Source organism: Lytechinus variegatus, chromosome 19 (genome assembly GCF_018143015.1).
Source record: "Lytechinus variegatus isolate NC3 chromosome 19, Lvar_3.0, whole genome shotgun sequence".
Taxonomy (NCBI): Eukaryota; Metazoa; Echinodermata; class Echinoidea; order Temnopleuroida; family Toxopneustidae; genus Lytechinus; species Lytechinus variegatus.
The window spans coordinates 13,598,872-13,618,748 of NC_054758.1; the positions used below are offsets into that span (position 1 = coordinate 13,598,872).

At 38.9% G+C, this 19,877-nt stretch overlaps 2 protein-coding genes across 2 annotated transcripts; one reads left to right on the plus strand and one right to left on the minus strand.

Moving 5' to 3' along the window:
* Nucleotides 1-3,403: 3,403 nt before the first annotated feature.
* LOC121406292 (muscarinic acetylcholine receptor M5-like) lies at nt 3,404-4,318 on the minus strand. Its single transcript, XM_041597307.1, has one exon. The coding sequence runs from the start codon at nt 4,316-4,318 to the stop codon at nt 3,404-3,406; it is 915 nt and encodes a 304-aa protein (XP_041453241.1).
* Nucleotides 4,319-10,388: 6,070 nt separating this feature from the next.
* On the plus strand, nt 10,389-19,201 carry LOC121406075 (zinc finger protein 662-like). The gene is made up of 3 exons (XM_041597085.1): nt 10,389-10,582; nt 13,473-14,577; nt 17,524-19,201. Exons 2-3 carry the CDS (start codon nt 13,662-13,664, stop codon nt 18,528-18,530), a joined length of 1,923 nt encoding a protein of 640 aa, XP_041453019.1. The 5' UTR covers nt 10,389-10,582; nt 13,473-13,661; the 3' UTR covers nt 18,531-19,201.
* The last annotated feature ends 676 nt before the right edge of the window (nt 19,202-19,877 follow it).

A 19,877-nucleotide genomic window follows, 5' to 3' on the forward strand; every position in this document is an offset into this window, starting at 1 on the left:
AATTGCCCAAAATGACTTTTGGCGCAATTTTGTTTCGCCCCGGCCCACTGTGCGCCCGCGCAACTATAATACTTCTACTTCAGATTTCAGCCGGTAGGTAAGTTGTCTCTTGTCTTGTCTTGAAAATATGTTTTGATCAGATCCTTTATATGCCATTATTATGATAGTAAGAATGACTTTGGAAGGATGATTGTATAAATTAATATAGTGCTATGAACTATGTTGTGTGTATTCTATTGAGAACGAAATTTTGATTAAATTTTTTCTCTAAAACGAGTGTGATTGAGAGCAACCTCCAGTTACATCAAAGCCCATTAGATTAATTTAACTGGATGAGTGGTAGGGAAAAGGCTTTGTTAATTGACACCCAGTATGGACCGCCATCATAATGGCCACTTGTTCTAGTATCGTCTTGGGGAGCAGCAGATAATCACAGGCTGATGGCGTCGCAGACAGCAACCTCCAGTTGCAATAAAGCCCATTAGAATAATTTAACTGGATGAGAGGTAGGGAAATGGCTTTGCTAATTGACACCCAGTATGGACAGCCATCATAATGACCACTTGTTCTAGTATCGTCTTGGGGAGCAGCAGATAATCACAGGTTGAGGTTTCACTGCTATTATAAAGAGAGTTGATATGGAATAATGCACTTGAAAATGTGGATTTTTTTTTCAAGGTAAGTGAACTACATTAAAAATAATCAATTAACCTATTTGAATCCTGCCTTATGTATTTATGGAATCAGAGTTAAAAGTATGTGCCACATTGCACCATTTAAATTGCAAAATTGTAAAAGCTCCCTACTGTGGAAGGGGGGACACCCCCCTTCCCCACCGCTTGGTCGCTTCGCTCACTCGCAATGTCTCACTCCAAACTCTTCTCAAAGGTTGGCAGCCCTGTATATATATTTTATTATGTTTTGCAGTATTTTCGACATTGTCATGTTATATTTATCATACTTATGTTGTGAAACGGAAATAAATAAAATAAAATAAAATCATATGCAAGTTTAAAAACAACTTCATGGATCAACTTGTCAACGGGCTGACATATACTTACCGAATAGACGATACTCGGCACGCACGTGGGGCAAAATGGTGATATCATTGCGACGATTACGGACGGGAACCATGCTATCCACATAGCAGTAACGATAAAGGCCAAGGTACGAACGCCTGCGTATGAAAAAAAAATTCATATTAAATTGCATGTATGTCAAATACCTTATGCTTAAACCAAAACGATTACATCGCAATATACCGTTTTCTATATTTGTGTTTGTTTATTTTGTTTATTCATTTTAATTTCATTCTATTTGGGGGGGGATTTCAGCACTTTTCACAAAATATGCCCGTGGGGCACGACACCCACAACTCAGATTTGGTACGAAATTGGTCCCTATGGTTCTAACACATAGTGCATGAATATTTGTACTAATTACCCGGGGGGCCACTTCCATTCACGAGTGGATACCATGCGCGACCATGGGGTCTCGAAAAGCACCCTAAACACGTAATTCCATATTCTGAAAATGCACCCCTTAACAAGTATTGGCGTGTGAAACCCTACCCTTAACAAGTATTGGAAACAAAACGATACTCTTGGCAAATCCCTGAAATGAACCCCTAAACAAGTACAGGAATGTTTTATTGTTATGGGTCCTTCGGTTGTCGGCTTTACCTTATTCGGTTTAGTACGACCCCAGCTTCTACACCTCGCGAAAATCGGACTCTAAACACGAAGTGTTGGGGCAAAAAGGACATCCTTTATAAAACATTTTAATTTTGTTTTATCATCCCCTTAAATTCGACCCTAAACACGTAATTTTCCTAGCGAAATATATACCCTTTTTTCATTATTTTTGTGTTTTTGACACCCTTATCACGTTACGTACGTAACGTGCCCTATCGTGAAAAAGACATCCTTTTTACGTGTTTTTTTGGTCGCGCATGGTATCCACTCGTCAATGTAAGTGGCCCCCCCGGGACTAATTAACCCATTATTGTTTAGAACCGAGCCAATTTTCGGGTATTCCTTTGACCATACTTTCATTACCACGAACCAATCAATGCAGATTGGTATGTAAAGCTCCCACATCGGTGACACGAAATTTGCTCCGGATTTAGCTACTATGAAGCCAGCCTGACACTTGCAAGATTTTGTGTCACGCACTTGCACGACTCAAGTCGTGCCACTGCGCAAACTAGTCGTGAACTGGGGTGAAGTGTGCGTAAACACGTCGTGACTGCGTGCCATGTCGGGACGAGAATTTTGAAATGTTCAGAATTTTGGTCACGACAAAATTTAGCGACCGGGTCGTGAACTATGCGCAAACTGTTCGTGAACTCGTCGTGGACTCGTCGGGACGATGCGTGCCAGTGCGTGGCAGTGCGCGCCATGCCACAACTGTCACGAATAGTTCACGAACAGCTCACGTCGTGTTCACGAATAGTTCAGCACGACACCATCCGATTGCGCAAACTCGTCGTGCCAATGCGGGAAGTGCGTAAACTATGCGCAAACTATGCGTAATCTCGTCGTGCCAGTTCGTGTCAATGTGGACACTGACGGGCACGCATTCGTGAACTATTCGTCAACTCATCGTGAACTATGCGTGAACAAGGCGTGAACAGTGCGGGAGCCTCCCAGTTCGTGCCCCAAAATGGCACGACTTGCCACGACAAAATCGTGGCCGAAAGTCGTGCAAGTGGCAGCCTGGCTTTACACTTGCACGTTTTGGGGGCCCTAATAGATCACGACTAGTTCACGCATCGAGTCCTGCTACTTCGTTTCATGTCGTGAAGTGTGCAGGCCAGTGCAGAACAATGCTTGAATTAGACATTCTAAATTTCTAAAATCTTGGCACGATAAATTTCGTGGTTATTGGCGTGAACTATTCGTAAACTGTGCGCTCGTCTCGCTCCCTCGCAATTTACGTAGACAAATAGCTTGGTATAAACATTTATGGATGCATCAATGGCGTGGGCTGGGGTGCCATCACTAAAAACCTATGTAATATATACACATTATATATACGTGCAGGTATATACTTTATAGTGAATGAATCCAGTCCAAACTTTAAAACACAAACGGGTGATTATAATGTAATTTCTTAATAATCAATTGGTCGCCGATCGCGCGATTTATTCTTCAGTCGGGTAATATATACCATTGTATTACAATAAAATACATAGATTCTAGTTATGATCTGGACATTGGACACTTTTTCTGCTTAATAACTGACACATTTAACTGTATTTATAATCAGGCCCATTGTTAGAGAAATAGTATTCAAAATATTCATTACTGATTTTGATATCTCATCTATACCAGTTTAAACTTGCAATAAGATGGTATTTCAATACAAGAATAAAAATCGTAAATGAATGCTTTAAATACTTTTATGGCAAACCTTTCATGCTCTCAGTTCCGATTTCCTTTGTCATTTTTACGTCTTTCTTTAAAACAACAACACTCTCAGTCGCAGTTGATGTCTGTACCGATGCAGTTATGTTACTAGTTCCAGCATTACTTTGCCGGTCGACACCGAAAGACAGAGACCGCGAGATCCCGGTTGCAAGCCTCATCTTCTTTCGCCCTTTGTAGAATTTTCTTATGACGGCGTAAATTTTCGCACAGAAGGCAGTGGTTAGGATAAAGGGGACGAAGAAGTAAACGATGGGCAGGGCAAAGCTTGCAACGACACTCTGGAAGAACAGGGGTTCGCAAACATCTTCAGGAAAGGGCCTTTGGTCATTGCCGCTGATGATCTGCCAGAGAAGCGTCGCAGGTAACCAGACGATGAACGGGAGAATGTAACCGATGGCGATGATGAGGACTGCACGGGACCGTCGTCGCCAGTGTTGACGATATCGGAAGGGGTCCGATACAGCAACGCAACGATCGAGGCTGATGAGGGTTACGAGTACGATGCTCGTATGTGTGAAAGCGTGGTCGAGGAAGGTAAAGATGTCGCAGAAGACGGCACTGAACGGCCATCGTCCCGTGATGATGACGATGGCAAACAGAGGCATGTCGACTGCACCGACCAACAGGTCGGCGATGGCCAGACCCAAAATGAAATAGTTGTTGTAAGTGCGGAGTTTGGTTGTCGTGCAGAACGCGATGACGACGAAGAGATTCCCGACGACGGTCATGAAAATGATCACAGCTATGACCATGGATAATACAATGACGACGTCCGGAGAATAAGGACTCGGCAGGACGATGTCCTCACCGTCTCCTGCTAACATGACTAGGGTAACGACATCAGTCAGAATTTCAGACGCCACCGTTGTGCCGACAAGGCTAGACATATTGCAATGATGGAAAATCAGCAAAATGTACTTCTTGCTTCAATTCCACCTCTCCACATGAACAGCATTTCACTTAACGTTAAAAAAAAACTTCTATCCCTATATATATATCCTTTCCGAGATGGATATTGCGGAGGAAAAGTGTACGCCTGCTCAGTGTCAAATTCAATGTCATTCAAATGTGTTGACCTAGCTATACTGTCTTGCATAAGCATAAGCAATTTCGCTGGTATCATGCACGTTCAAGTAAACTGAGTAGACTTGCAATTGTGAGCAACCTCTTAGACATACAGAATCGTTATTGACCTCTTCTCCCTCCAACCATTCCCTCTCTTTCTCTGTCTTACATTTTCAATATCCGAAATCTTTTATTTACAGGTGTATCCTAAATCTAATCATGAAATATACCCATCGTTTCACTTTAACGACTTTTACGATCATACTGTAAGAAGTACAATAAGGGATGATTAATCAACATATTTTTTTGCGTGTGTTTTTCTTTAATAACTTGTTTTTATACATCATGATAACCTTTGAAAAAGCCTGCATATGATTTTTACTCATCTCCCTGGCTGATTTTGTTTTAGCTTTTGTTTTGTTTTTGTTTCTGCTATGACAAAGAAACATCGGGAAAATTATATTCAATTCAATTTATATAATTTATATATTTGATATAATTTATATAATCTATATAATGCGTTATTCCAATGTTTGGGATTTTCATGAAATTTCAAGGGTCCTAAGAGCTATAACATTGCCGACCTTTTTTTCAATATTTGAAACTTCATTTCCATTTCATTTATTTTTCTTCTGTTTTTTAAATGTACGGAGAGGGAATTCCGTTATGATATCACATTTCAAAGAACATCTCAATTTTTGCTCCACGTATTCTTTTCATTAAATTATGCACCGAAGTCATACCACGGACTCTTGCGAAAACTTTTGAAATGTATTTTCTCATGACATTTTTTTTATTGTATTTTAGGTATAAATGTATACAGCTACGCCTGTTTTTTATATGTAATTATCAATATGTACATGTATGTATTTCATTGAAGACCATTTTAATTTAATTAAATTTGCACTCATTGATCAGTTGATGCACGTGTCCAACGGTCTTTTGATGATTGTTAAAATTCTTCTTCTTCTTCCTCCGTTAGCTTCGAAGATCAGCAGAGATCCTGCACAAATAGTACTTGTAACTTAGTATGTATTGTCAGTCAGAGAAGGTAGATGGATTCAGCAAAGAGGACTAGGATTCAAGTGTACAAGATCTAAATATATGGATTTTCAGCAGGAAATTGAGGGCAGGAGAATTAGCAGAGCAAATGCTAGGGGGTCATCTATGTGGAGACTGGCACTCATCCCCAAATCAGGTAGCATCTTGTTGGCCTTTGGCATGAAGTCGACTCGCTGAGCATGTAGACAGCTACAAGAGGAGATGAAGTGAAGGATGTCTTCATCACCATCTTTGCATAGGAGGCAGGAGGCAGTTAGGGACTTGCCAATTTTTGAGAGACGCTTCTGGGTGGGGTATGTTTGGGTGAGGAGCTGAGCTCTGATAATCTGTGCCTTACGGAGATGAGGCGTTAATCCTTCTGGAAATAGCAGATGGTGGGATAGCATTAGTGGTGTCCTGCAGCACTTTTGACTGGATAGATTTCCTACATATGGCTTTCCACTTGTGATATGGGAACGGCTGTTCGATTAGGCAGGGAAGGGTCGGTAATTTGTACTTGGAAAGAAGGAGGTTCCAGGATTTCACAAGGGGTACACCACGGATAGAAGCATGTACAAGGGCTCTCTTCTCAAAGCGGTCTTCAGGTAATGATGTTAGCTGACCTATGATGAAGAGGCTATCCAGTTCTACTTGTGACATGAGGGGGTAATGCCTGTGAGAAGGAACACTGTTATACGAATGATTATATTCATGAAGAAAATACATTCATAATTATTTTGTTAGAGAGCAAAAAAGCTCAATCGTAAACAAATTTCACTGCTTGTTTCACCTTTTTTTTTTGGGGGGGGTTGTATATTGATTGCACACAAGGTCTCAAGGGGAAGAAGATGATATGGATATACCAGTTATGAAATTTGTTATCTGAATAGATAGCAGTAAAAGCCTATCGTAATTTCCTCGTGCAAATCAAAATTTGGAAGCACCACTTTCCATTAATTATCATGAACATTGAGATGGGTCACAAATGAAAGAAGAGAAGTATATCTTTCCATTCATGCACATTTCATGATGCACATTTATGATCATGATAGGAAATAATTACATTGAATACCAGTTTTCTTTTTTTCTGTGACTCCTTGTATATTACTTTTTCTCTACACCTTAAGCTCATGACTTGCTTTAAAAATGAAAAGAGTGTTTTAAATGACAGAGTTTAAACCATTTCCATAGTAAATTAGATAATCCAAATCCAATTTCTTTATTTCCTGAATTATTATGTTTTATGCCTACAGCTTTTTCCCGGCAAATAGGACGGTAGTCTGTAGCATAGAATGGCCCTAACCCCGGACTTGGCTGCGGCAGGCGATAGTTAAGGCTAGATCTTTTAAAGAGAAAGTAGAAAGCTCGGGGCGAAAGTTTCAGGGGTTTTTGGGTGGTACACACAAATGTATAGAAAGGAACACCTGCATGGCTTCCCCGGGGGGCCACTTACATTGACGAGTGAATACCATGCGCGACCAAAAAAAACACGTAAAAAGGATGTCCTTTTCACGATAGGGCACGTTACGTACGTAACGTGATAAGGGTGTCAAAAACACAAAAATAATGAAAAAGGGTATCTATTTCGCTAGGAAATTACGTGTTTAGGGTCGAATTTGCGGGGATGATAAAACAAAGGTAAAATGTTTTATAAAGGATGTCCTTTTTGCCCCAACACTTCGTGTTTAGAGTCCGATTTGCGCGAGGTGTAGAAGGTGGGGTCGTACGCCAACGACCGAAGGACCCGTAACAATAAAACATTCCTGTACTTGTTTAGGGGTTCATTTCAGGGAATATTTGTCAAGAGTATCGTTTTGTTTCCAATACTTGTTAAGGGTAGGGTTTCACACGCCAATACTTGTTAAGGGGTGCATTTTCATAATATGGAAATTACGTGTTTAGGGTGCTTTTCGAGACCCCGTGGTCGCGCATGGTATCCACTCGTGAATGGAAGTGCCCCCCCCCCCCGGATGGCTTCGTATGAGAGTAACCTTACGTTGGTAAATGATTTTTACTCTCTAGAAGCCTCCTGGCTAGGCGTGACCAATTGTTAGTATCTCTACCTTTAGCTTTTACCTTACCCGAGATGCTGTGCATCCCTGAATCAGATATTTGGCCTAGAATCAACTAGGCATCTGCCTATAAATGGCCGATGAGTAATATGGCCGAATAGTAATAGGTATACTGGGAAACTAAGAAAAGCTCCATAAAATGAAAATAAAATGATCAGTTTATGCTCCTAAATGGGACCTATACCTGAAGCAGCAACAAAACTTGTTTTTCAGAAGTGTGTCGTGATTTTATTACCATTTGTCTTCATGATATGACGTCGATTTACGACCAAAATTACTGGTGCGTCATGGTACCCTTTGACCCAGGACGAAATTCCAATTGAATACCAATTGGACGTCCAAATTGAATGCCAGTTGAATACCAATTGGTTTCAATCCCAATTGAAACCAATTGGTAATTGGTCCCCTTTGAAACCGATTAACTATTGGTCCCTATTGGAATCACTGGAACTAAAACAGCCAGTTGGTCTCAATTGGAAACCAACTGGTTAACCAATTGAAAACAATCGCAGTCAATTACTGGTTTCACTTGCAAGTTCTCATTGGCACATGCAAAGTCAGTGGGACAATATTATCTCTGTGTTTGCCACGCCCAAAATTCCACCAATATCTGCTAATGCTATTACAGAAACATTATGTCTGTCTGCATAAATATTAATGCAAAGGGCAATTACACAAACGTTCAAAAATGAACCCCGAAAGGTTGATGCAAAATTGACAGTGGGTTCAAAATTTGAACCCCAATCAAGGTTGTGGTTCATTTTTGCACCCTGCCGGTTCAAAATGGCATCCCTAGGGGTTCAATTTAAAATATAGGGGTGCAGTTTTCAACCCGCAGGGTGCAAAAATGAACCCCAACTATACAGGGGTTCAATCTTTGAACCCATAGCGTGCTGATTTTGCATCAACCTTTCGGGGTTCAATTTTGAACTTTTATTTCTTAGTGTGTATTGTATGCTAACCGTTTATTCCATCGGGCTAAGAGCAGCTGTTTTTTATGGTTAGGCCTAGTGTTTTACTTATAAACTTTTAGTTTATTACAATTGAACTATTAAGCATTTATGGGTAGGCCTATTTCATTCTTTGTTACTAATTCTTTACCTTTTTTCCTTAAAATAATGTATGAATAGAAAATGGTAAATGATTAAAAATACAATGCAAAGACAATAAAATGGCATTAAGCACTCCTGACGTATACACGCGTGATGTGCAAATAAGCTGATCACAATGGTCCCATTTTAAAACCAAGTGAAACCAATTGGTTATTGGTCCCAATTCAGACCAATCGACTCTCCCATTTTTTAAGACCGATTCCGGGTCCAATTAGCCTAGTTGGACCAATAGAAACGAGTCAAAAGCCAATAAGGAAGTTGGTCGATCCGTTATAATTTAATTGGGGACCAATAAGTGAATACCCAATGAAGACACATTAAAACCAATTGACCCCCATTGAATTCTAATGGAACCAATTGGGCCAGCAATGGGACCAGAACTGGTATTTAATTTGGACCTATCATTGGACTTATTGAAACTCATTGATACCAATTGAATCCAAGTTGAAACCAATTGAAAATTCAATAGGTTTCGAATAGAATTTTTACACATCAATTGGTCTTCAATTTGGGTCACCCATTTAAAGGGGAATCCAACCCAAATAAAAACTTGCTTTTGGCTTTTAGAGGAAAAAGGAAAATCAGACAAGTTGATAGGTGAAAGTTTTAACAATATCGGACAGTAAGAAAGTTATGAATTTTTAAATGTTGAGAATATTGGTAATCACTATACCTATGGAGATTTCAAATTGGCAACAAAATAGCGTGATGTAAGGCACTCTTCCATGTAGGTGCCTACTCCAATATATAAAATGACTAAAATTACATTTTTTCAAATGTTTTACTTCACATTATATTTTTCTTTCATGAGGACATACAACAATATACTACCGAGGCTAACTTTAGATTACAGCCCCAGGCATGCCAGGGGAATTGGTATTTGGGGAAAAACACAAATCACTGATAATAAAGTACATGCATGGCCTATGGCAAAGTTGTCCTTGCCTCTTGGCACAATTTACTTACCCAGATGCCAATCTACGAAGTCTTAGAGATCTCAATTTTCAGACAGCCATTACTTTTTATTGCTTGTCCGATTTTTTCAAACTTTCACCATTCTGTTTTATTCATTTTTCTCCATTTTAATACAACACATTATGACCAGGGCTGCATGGATCTATTGAAGCAAATCAGCCCAATTGAGACCAATTGAATCCAAACTGAAACAAATTGAGGTGTTTGAAGTCAATTTTATCTATGATTCATGCCAAAACAGTAAACAATGGTTATTGTATGTTATGTTATGAAAAGTATGCAGAAGAAAACATTAAGTCAAATAAAACAACATCCCCCTAAAAAAAGAATAATAAATTAAATAATAAAAAGAAAAAAAAAGAAAATAACCTTGAGCTTCGGGCTTGCATTTTTTTTTATTAGACTTATTCATTTGACAAGTTATAATGATTGCAGAAATGTGATCTCCCGTTTATTAGTAGGCCTACGCCAAATGAATCTAGTTAGCACTTCGCGGTTATATCGCCTTTTTGATTAGTGAAAATTAAAAAAAAAACATTAACAGTCAAGAAATAATTTCTTATGTGACAAGTTGTATAATACTGCATAATTGATTAGATAGACAATTTAGTTAGACCCCCTGTGCAATCAACTTCGGAATTCGGATCATATTATAAGTACCTACCTCAGCTTCCGGGCGCCAAGCCGGGCGCCATCTGTTGGCCAGCTGAATTGGCCAAGGATTTCACGAATCTCTTCATTCATTCATTCGGAATTGAAGCTTTAGCCCCGATTTTGTTTATCCATGTAACCGTTAGGCTTGGGTCTGAGGGTGAATGAATATCCATCGTATCGAGATTATCAAAGGCAACCTTTCTAAGTCTTATTAATGACTTGGAAATCTTGAGTAAGTAAACTTGAAAATAAATTAAGACATGGTCCCACCTGTGGGTTTCGGTGTTGGTTACTACAAGTAACTTAGTTGGTCCAGTCCACTCATACTAGTCACTCTCAGTCTCATTTGTTCACTGCAACCATCCTGCCTGTGGGGAATCTAGGGGTAGGACTATGGTGTGCCAATGCTGTACATAGCACACACTTTGAAAATCATTAAAATATCACCTTTGTGACTAAAATTACTAATTTCCATACAGTTGCAATTTATTTTTCATTTTGTCTTGGGAATAATTTTTTTATTCACCAGGGGCCGATTGCACGAAAGGGTCTTTCCGAGGACCGTCTTTCGTGTCGCCCATCTTTTATGATACGCTATAAGCGGGGTGTTTCTGAAATTTATAAGATTCGTTATCTTCCTTTTAAATCAAATTTTATACAATTTCATGATAATCATTTTATAAACAAATATTTTGTTTATTTTAATGGACGAATGAAATATGTTTGCAGATGATTTATTTAAAATACGTTTCACATGGCGCATCATAAAAGATGGGCGACACGAAAGACGGTCCTTGCAAAGACCCTTTCGTGCAATCGGCCCCAGAGCGCTCAAAAACTTTAATTTTGGGCATATTTTTGTGTACGCCCTCTATAGGTGGAAAGTAATATGGCAAGAAAATTTCCATTTTTCAATCTCTATTTTTGATTAAGAAAAAAATAAAGAATTAAATTTACATAATCATTACATAGGTGCCAAGATATAGGGGCCTATGATGAATAGCTAGTATAATGAAAACTGACAGTGTAAGAAAATCAAGCATTTGTTTCATATAAAAAGAGAAATTAAGCCAAACATTGCCACCATTATTTTGCCACACATGGGGATGGAACTGAGAACAAGGTTATATCATAACCTTGTTCCACTCATTCAATGAACAAGGTTATGATATAACCTTGTTCTCAGTTATATCTCCATGTGTGGCAAAATAAGAGTGGCAATGTTTGGCTAATTTTCTCTTTTTCTTTGGGGCAAATGCTTGATTTTTTTTACACTGACAGTTTCCATTACACCTATTATTCATACAACTTGGCTCTTATTTAAATTTGATTCTTTAAATCATTTTTTTCTTAATTAAAAATAGAGATCAAAAAATGAATTTTTTCTTGCCATATTACTTTCCACCAATAGAGGGCGTACACAAAAATATGCCCAAAATTCAAGTTTTTGAGCGCTCTGGTGAATAAAAAAATTATTCCCAACTTACTAATGAAAAATAAATTGCAACTGTATGGAAATTAGTAATTTTGGTCACAAAAGTGATATTTTAATGACTTTTTAAAGTGTGTGCTCTGGACAACATTGGCATACCATAGTCCTACCTGTAGATTCCCCACAGGCAGGGTGGTAACAGTGAACAAGTGCCTTGTTCATTGAATGAGTGCATTCTCTGAACAAGGTTATTGTTCTCTGTTACTCCTCCCTGTGTGGTGAAATAAGGTTGGCAATGTTTGGCTTTTTTTCTTTGGGACAAATGCTTGATTTTTTGACACTGTCAGCCACTTGTTCACTGCAACCATCGTGCCTGTGGGGAATCTAGAGTAGAGGCTAGACTACTAGTACTAGTAAAGGTAGGAGTAGGACTATGGTATGCCAATGCTGTACATAGCACACACTTTAAAAACTCATCAAAATAACACTTTTGTGACCGAAATTACTAATTTCCATACAGTTGCAATTTATTTTTCACTAGTAACTTGGGAATAATTTTTGTATTCACCAGAGCGCTCAAAAACTTGAATTTTTGGTGGACAGTAATAACTAATATTAGTAATATGGCAAGAAAATTTTCATTTTCAATCTCTATTTCTAATTTAGAAAAGATAATGTAAAGAATCAAATTTACATAAGAGCCAAGTTATATGATGAATAGCTGTATTGGAAACTGACAGTGTAAAAAAATCAGTCATTTGTTTAAAAGAAAAAGATAAAATAATCCAAACATTGTCAACCTTATTTTGCCACACATAGAGATGCAACTGAGAACAAGGTTATATCATAACCTTGTTCATTGAATGAGTGCTGTCAGCATGGAACCTGACAGTGTCAGGTTCCATTACAGCTATTCATCATTATAACTTGGTACAGGGTATATTTGATTCTTTAAATTATATTTTCTTAATTAAAAATAGAGATTGAAAAACTACAATTGTCTTGCCATATCATTTTCCACAAATAGAGGGCGTACACAAAAATATGCCCAAAATTCGAGTTTTCGAGCACTCTGGTGAATAAAAAAATTACTCCCAAGTTACTAATGAAAAATAAATTGCAACTGTATGGAAACTAGTATTTTTGGTCACAAAAGTGATATATTAATGATTGTTTAAAGTGTGTGCTGTGTACAGCATTGGCATACCATAGTCCTACCTGGAGATTCCCCACAGGCAGAATAGAAATGAACCCTTGAGTGGAGTGGGTCCAATCATGACTCATCGGCCATTTATAGGCAGATGCCTAGTCGATTCTAGGCCAAATATCTGATTCAGGGATGCACAGCATCTCGGGTAAGGTAAAAGGTAGAGATACTAACAATTGGTCACGCCTGGACTGGTAATATATCCAAATGTCAGTGGAATAGCATTTGACAGCAAAGGCTACGGCATAAATAATGGCTTACATGTACGTCCTCTCCATTGAATTTGAAATTCTAACTGTGTTATACCTACTAACCTAGGCATTACTGTATTTTATGATAACTGAGGTAGGATTTTTGCTACTCTGAGGATTGAATTGTTCACTTACATATTAAAGGGATTTTTAATAATATAACTAGATCTAGTTAAACTAGTTTATTCATAGAGCTTATAAACTTTGTGGTAATACTTTTATTTTTCCACAGATTCAAAAGTTCACCGTGAAATCAAACCTAAGATTGGACGTTGTCGGGATCATCTTGTTCTGCAAGAGTGCCAGTTGGGAAGTAAGATGTATACGCAGAGCTTCCGGTCTGGTTTTATCAAGACATGAATTATTTTCTGAAGCATACATTCTATGTGGACCCAGCTAGACAGCCAGAGAGCTAAAAGGCATGGCTTTACCTCTTCCACCAAGTCAGTTTGATATACATTTACAAGTAAAGAAAGAACCAGAGGAAATAGAAACATGTGGTGACCATCGTTGGAAAGGAAAAGATGATGCCAAACGGACAGATGTTGTCGGCAATGTCCATTCTCTGAGGAGTGGAACAGGTCACCAGGATGAGCCTGAAAGTGGCATGCGAGTTGAGGAGAATGATGTCCAAAGGACCTCAAGGGCACATATAGATGAAAATAAAGATGTTGCCAATCGCTTCGGACATCCAAAGGTAGTCGTGACTCAGGAACACGGCCTTGTATCACCACTAATACTACCTTTGGAAGTGGGAAGCAGTGAAGAATTGGCGGAAGCAAATGAGCTGCAGGACCATGCTTCTGATTGTGCTGATCTGCACAACAAGTCAACTCTGCCCCGCTTCGTATACGGAATCTGCAACACATCCAGCTTCAAGAGAAGGAAGAAGGAAGCAGCGAAAAGTCACATCGGACAAGGGTGTTCCTCACTGACATCAAGTTGTACCAAAGTCGTACTGCCACATGGAAAATCGTCATCCTCATTACTGTTGTGCAATGTGAATGGACATCAGTCTGCCTCACATTTAGCTAACCCCAAAGGAATTAAAGATCAATGCCCTCTCAGGACTCAGGACAGGAACAATCCTACACAACCCACTCAATACCCAATGACAAGTGTCATTGCTTACAGTGGCAGCACCTTTTCCGATGCTACTGGCAATGGCAATCCGGACTTGAGAGGCCCTTTCAAGTTGTCTTTTCAAGATGAAGCTTTGGATTTGACCACTGCCCAAGGCAAGCGAGATGGTCAAGCTGACTTCGGTGATCAAGATAGTCAGCATATATCCTACACTGCAAAGATTAGTGAAGAGGCAAAGAGCAGCATTGCAGGAGGTATAATGATCATAATAATAATTTTTGTCTCACCTGCGAAGCAAAGTGAGACTATAGGCGCCGCTTTTCCGACGGCGGCGGCAGCGGCGGCGTCAACATCAAAACTTAACCTGAGGTTAAGTTTTTGAAATGACGTCATAACTTAGAAAGTATATGGACCTAGTTCATGAAACTTGGCCATAAGGTTAATCAAGTATTACTGAACATCCTATTAGAGTTTCATGTCACATGACCAAGGTCAAAGGTCATTTAGGGTCAATGAACTTAGACCATGTTGGAGGAATCAACATCGAAATCTTAACCTGAGGTTAAGTTTTTGAAATGTCATCATAACTTAGAAAATATATGGACCTAGTTCATGAAACTTGGACATAAGGTTAATCAAGTATCACTGAACATCCTGCATGAGTTTCACGTCACATGACCAAGGTCAAAGGTCATTTAGGGTCAATGAACTTTGGCCGAACTGGGGATATCTGTTGAATTCCCATCATAACTTTGAAAGTTTATGGATCTGATTCATGAAACTTGGACATAATAGTAATCAAGCATCACTGAACATTTTGTGCAAGTTTCAGGTCTCATGATTAAGGTCAAAGGTCATTTAGGGTCAATGAACTTTGGCCGAATCGGGGGTATCTGTTGAATTACCATCATAACTTTGAAAGTTTATGGATCTGATTCATGAAACTTGTACATAAGAGTAATCAAGTATCACTGAACATCCTGTTCAAGTTTCAGGTCACATGATCAAGGTCAAAGGTCATGTAAGGTCAATGAACTTTGGCCATGTTGGGGTTTTTTGTTGAATAACCATCATATCTCTGTAAGTTTATTGGTCTAGTTCATAAAAAGTGGACATAAGAGTAACCATATATCACTGAACATCTTGTGCGAGTTAGAGTAGTATTCAAAGTCAGCACTGCTGCTATATTGAACCGCGTGATGCAGGTGAGACGGCCAGAGGCATTCCACTTGTATGATAATAGTATAATGACACTATCAGTATTAAAGGGGTACTCCGGGCTGGAAATGATTATATCTAGATAGATAGAGTAAAATGATAAAATTTCATCACAATCTGATAACAGTGGACAAATTTATTGAATTTTATATTTTAGCAATATTTTTTTTTTCAGTTATACCATACGGGCACTAGTATTCAACCCGTTTTAGAGAGTTTCCTCGAATATATATAGAAATATAGAATTTACCTGAATTTCAGACCTGTCTTATTTCCAAGAGCAAATGCTGGTTATTCTTTTTCCATTATTTTTTTCTTTAACCAGTCGACTGTGTGCGCGGGTGATCGAATTATATGGCGATGGTTTTTGGCACTAGTATTCAATCCATCGGCACTAGTATTCAACCTAACGATGAAAGATGGCCCTGTCTCTCAATCTGCCCTTGTCCCATCCGACTATGGACTAGACCATTTGAGATGAGACCAAACAGGGAATTAATCAAAGCAAGAAACTTGCATAGATCTAGATCTGATTTAGCAATCTAAACCCTTTTGTGATTTGCTATCTATCCTCTTTAGGTTGAATACTAGTGCCATTCAGTGCAAACAGCCATTGCCGCATAATTCGATCCTTCGCGCATACAGTCGACAGATTGATAAAGAAAGTACCGACAACAGATTACCCTGGAAATATTAAAGGTATGAAATTAAGATAAATTCCCTATTTCTAAATATATTTTCGGGAATATGTCAAAATCTTTGAATTATGCCAGGTTGAATACTAGTGCCCATACGGTACATGCATGCCTGCCGTCATGAATATTCATTAGATGGGCTGATGTCACATCCTCGTTTGCCTTTTTAATATGTTATTACATGAAATCATATGTTGTGTTAAAGATATCTCTGCTCTATGATAAAATAAGTTGTAGCAATGAAAATCTAATGCGATAAATCAGTTGTCAGTCCATTTTTAGTTCTTGGAGGACAAAATTTGGATAAACTTAATTTCATTAATGAAATACAAAAGAACAAGTGGGGATATGACATCATCAGTGTGCTCATTGAATATTAATGAAGACGTCCACAGAACTGTTTCACCGAAATAACACAAATCTTTAAAATGCCATAACTTTGTTATTCCTTGTCTGATTTTGATGAAATTTTCAGTGTTGTGTTTGTCTGACTTTCCCTGTACTATTCAAGTCATTATTTTCAGCCTGGAGTACCCCTTTAAAATCATGATTTTATGAAAACTTTTTAACTCCTATTTTTTGTTCTTCATCCTGATTTCTAATAGTACACACATTTTTTGTGCGTTTTCCATGAAAATGGCAGAAACTAGGAAAGGATATAGCTTCATAAACAATGAATTTGGTATTAAAGCAATCCTAGTAATTATTAATAAGTGTAATACATTCAGAAGCAGAATCTGTCGTGATCAATAGTTATTACCGGTAAATTGCCAATTCGTCCACTGCCAACTCGTCCACTCACCACATGGTCTACCTTCATTTAGTCTAATGCCAGTCCGTCCATCAACAATTCGTCTAACAACCATTTGGTCCAATCATTACTTCGTCTAATCGCCAGTTCGTCTATTACCATATCGTCTAATAACCACTTGGTCTAATACCCATTTTCTTTTCGTTCATTTGCACAACTAACACTTTAGTTTATGAGACCAAATGGCTATTGGACCAACTGGTTATTAGATGGAATGGCGTTAGACTGAATGAAAGTAGACCATGTCGTGAATGGACGAACTGTTGGTAGACCAAATGGTAGTGGACGAGTTGGATGATTTGGTATAGGACGAGTTGGATGATTTGGTGTAGACGAATTGGAAATAAATCGTTATTACCCATAGAGTAAATCTGAAAGAAAGAAAATGCAATGAATGAAACACTGAATTCCATGCGAGAGTAGGAATGAGATTTAATAAATCCTCTTTACATTGCTATCCACCCACCTACACACAGATGGAGGACAGTGTCCGGAGGGCTCACGGGAACGGTTCTTGAGCATCACAGGGATGATCCAGAGGCAGGAGCTACCCATGATGAAATGCTATGAGGTGAAAGATACCTTACAGGAGACAGAAGGAAAGGAGCCTTGGAGTGAAAGATCAGATCATCAAGACTGCATGGATTCCCATCCAATGATTGGGTACTATGGGATGATACAGGGAGGATCTCAGTTGGGGATGCCATCAGATGATGCTGCTCCAGACACCGTAGGAGGCTCAGAAAGGACGGTTAGAGATAATCCGGTAGGAATCTTTGAAGACTGTTCAAGAGATGGCTTGTTGGATCATGACAAAAATGAAATTAAGCACTCTCTGATGGGGTATTATCGGGTAATAGAAGAATCAGATCATTCTGAGGACAATGGAGACATTGTCTGTCAAGAGGAGAGAAGAATTACTCAAAGTGATTGTACAGAGGCAAATGCTGGGGATGACCCAATCAAACGATTTAAGTGCAAGGTGTGCGGACGAGCATTCCGACATTCCCAGGGACTAACTGCCCACAAGAAAATCCACAGCGACGAGCGTCCGTTCCCGTGCCAGTACTGCGATCTGAAATTCCGTGTCAAGCAAAATCTGATCACCCACGTCCGGACTCACACGGGGGAGAAACCGTACTCGTGCGAGATCTGCGGCCGCGGGTTCGGCCAGCAATCCACCATGGTGCGTCACCTTCGCAGCCATACCGGGGAGAAGCCGTTCTCCTGCAAGTACTGCCAGCGGAAGTTCACCCAGCGCCACGTCATGATGAATCATGTCCGCATACACACGGGAGAGAAGCCTTATTCTTGCGAAGTGTGCAGTAAAGACTTCAAAGAGCAGCACAATCTGGTTAGACATGTAAGAACGCACACAGGGGAGAAGCCGTATACCTGTGGCGATTGCGGGAACAAGTTCACCCAGAAAAATCATCTCATGAGGCATGCCAAAGTACATATTCCCAAAAAGCATACCATATGATGGTCTGTATTCCATTTTGTCTGATGGTGCTATATTTTTCAAACAAGATGTTTCTAATAATTTATGGAGTCTGACTGTGCACAGCTACATGGATTTTTTTTTTTACCATGTTTTCAAATGAGATTAGCTCCACATTCACTAAAATCTATTGATTTCAAGAAATAAACATGACATAATTTTTTATGTCACTTCTTAATTTTGTGTTTATGCTTCTACCCACCATGGGTTTAGTCTACAGGCACAGACCTTTGGTTTCCGCAATTTTCAATGTGCATAATGCAGAGTCTGAATTAGTAAGACTAGATTCACTATGTACTGTGGCTGCCTCTACCAAAGACGCAGACAGAGATTTTTTAGTCTAATCTTAACCCTAATAAGACAGGGGGGGCCTTGACATTTTTGCGATAAATTATTTTTGACTGCGTTGCTCGCTGACTTTTTACTTTCAAGTTTTGCGCAACTTTTGAGACCAAAATTGCGACACGCGGTTCCAAAATTGCATAACATTTCGTAAGAATATTATGCAGACCCATAATTTTTCAAAAACCTGAATTCATGTGCAAATCCAATGCAAGTAGTGTGTTTGCCAAAATTTATACTATATCATGAATATCATAATATAAAATGAAGTCCCCGACAATTTCCATTGAAAAAACAATAAAAACACAAAGTTGAAAAACAATGAAATTCATAAGAAATTTAGAAAACAATAAAATGCATACATGTAACCATGTAAGAAAATAAATGAATGTGATGTTGAAATTTTTTTAAATTAAAATTTGATCAGATTCCTTCAATGAGTCTGTGAACCAAAAATTTGCATGTTGGGGGCATTATTTAGTTAATTAGGGCAAAATTTTGATTTTACGCATAAATGATACAATTAACTAGCAGAATTTGATCTTATTTTGTAGATCGCAGACTAATTATTGGTTGCCACAGGGGTAAATTACCAATTTGTCTATGGGCAACTTGTCCACTTATCACATGGTCACCTTTCATGTAGTGTAATGCCATTCCATCCATCAAAATCTTACCATTTGGTCCAATAATCTTGCCAGGGTGTTTCATAAAGCTGTTTGTAAAGTTACCCACGACTGGAACATGATCTCAGGTCCTAACTCAATTACATAGGAATATATGACTTGGCATGAGAAAGTGCTACCAGTCGTGCGTAAAGTCATTCATATCATACGAACAGCTTTACGAAACACCCACCAGGTACACATTCACCTCTCCTGGGTTGAGTGCAGCTCAGTGTGGATGAATTTATTGCTGAAGGAAAATGAAACACAGTTGCCCTGCACAGTGGCATACGCGGGGGGGGGGTTACAGGTGTTCACCCCT

Excerpts from the sequence above, each read along its gene's own strand:
- LOC121406292 (XM_041597307.1), bottom strand. The coding sequence starts at position 4,318 with ATGTCTAGCCTTGTCGGCACAACGGTGGCGTCTGAAATTCTGACTGAT.
- LOC121406075 (XM_041597085.1), top strand. The coding sequence starts at position 13,662 with ATGGCTTTACCTCTTCCACCAAGTCAGTTTGATATACATTTACAAGTA. Across the intron at positions 14,578-17,523 it reads AAAGAGCAGCATTGCAGGAG|ATGGAGGACAGTGTCCGGAG; the intron begins GTATAATGATCA and ends ACCTACACACAG.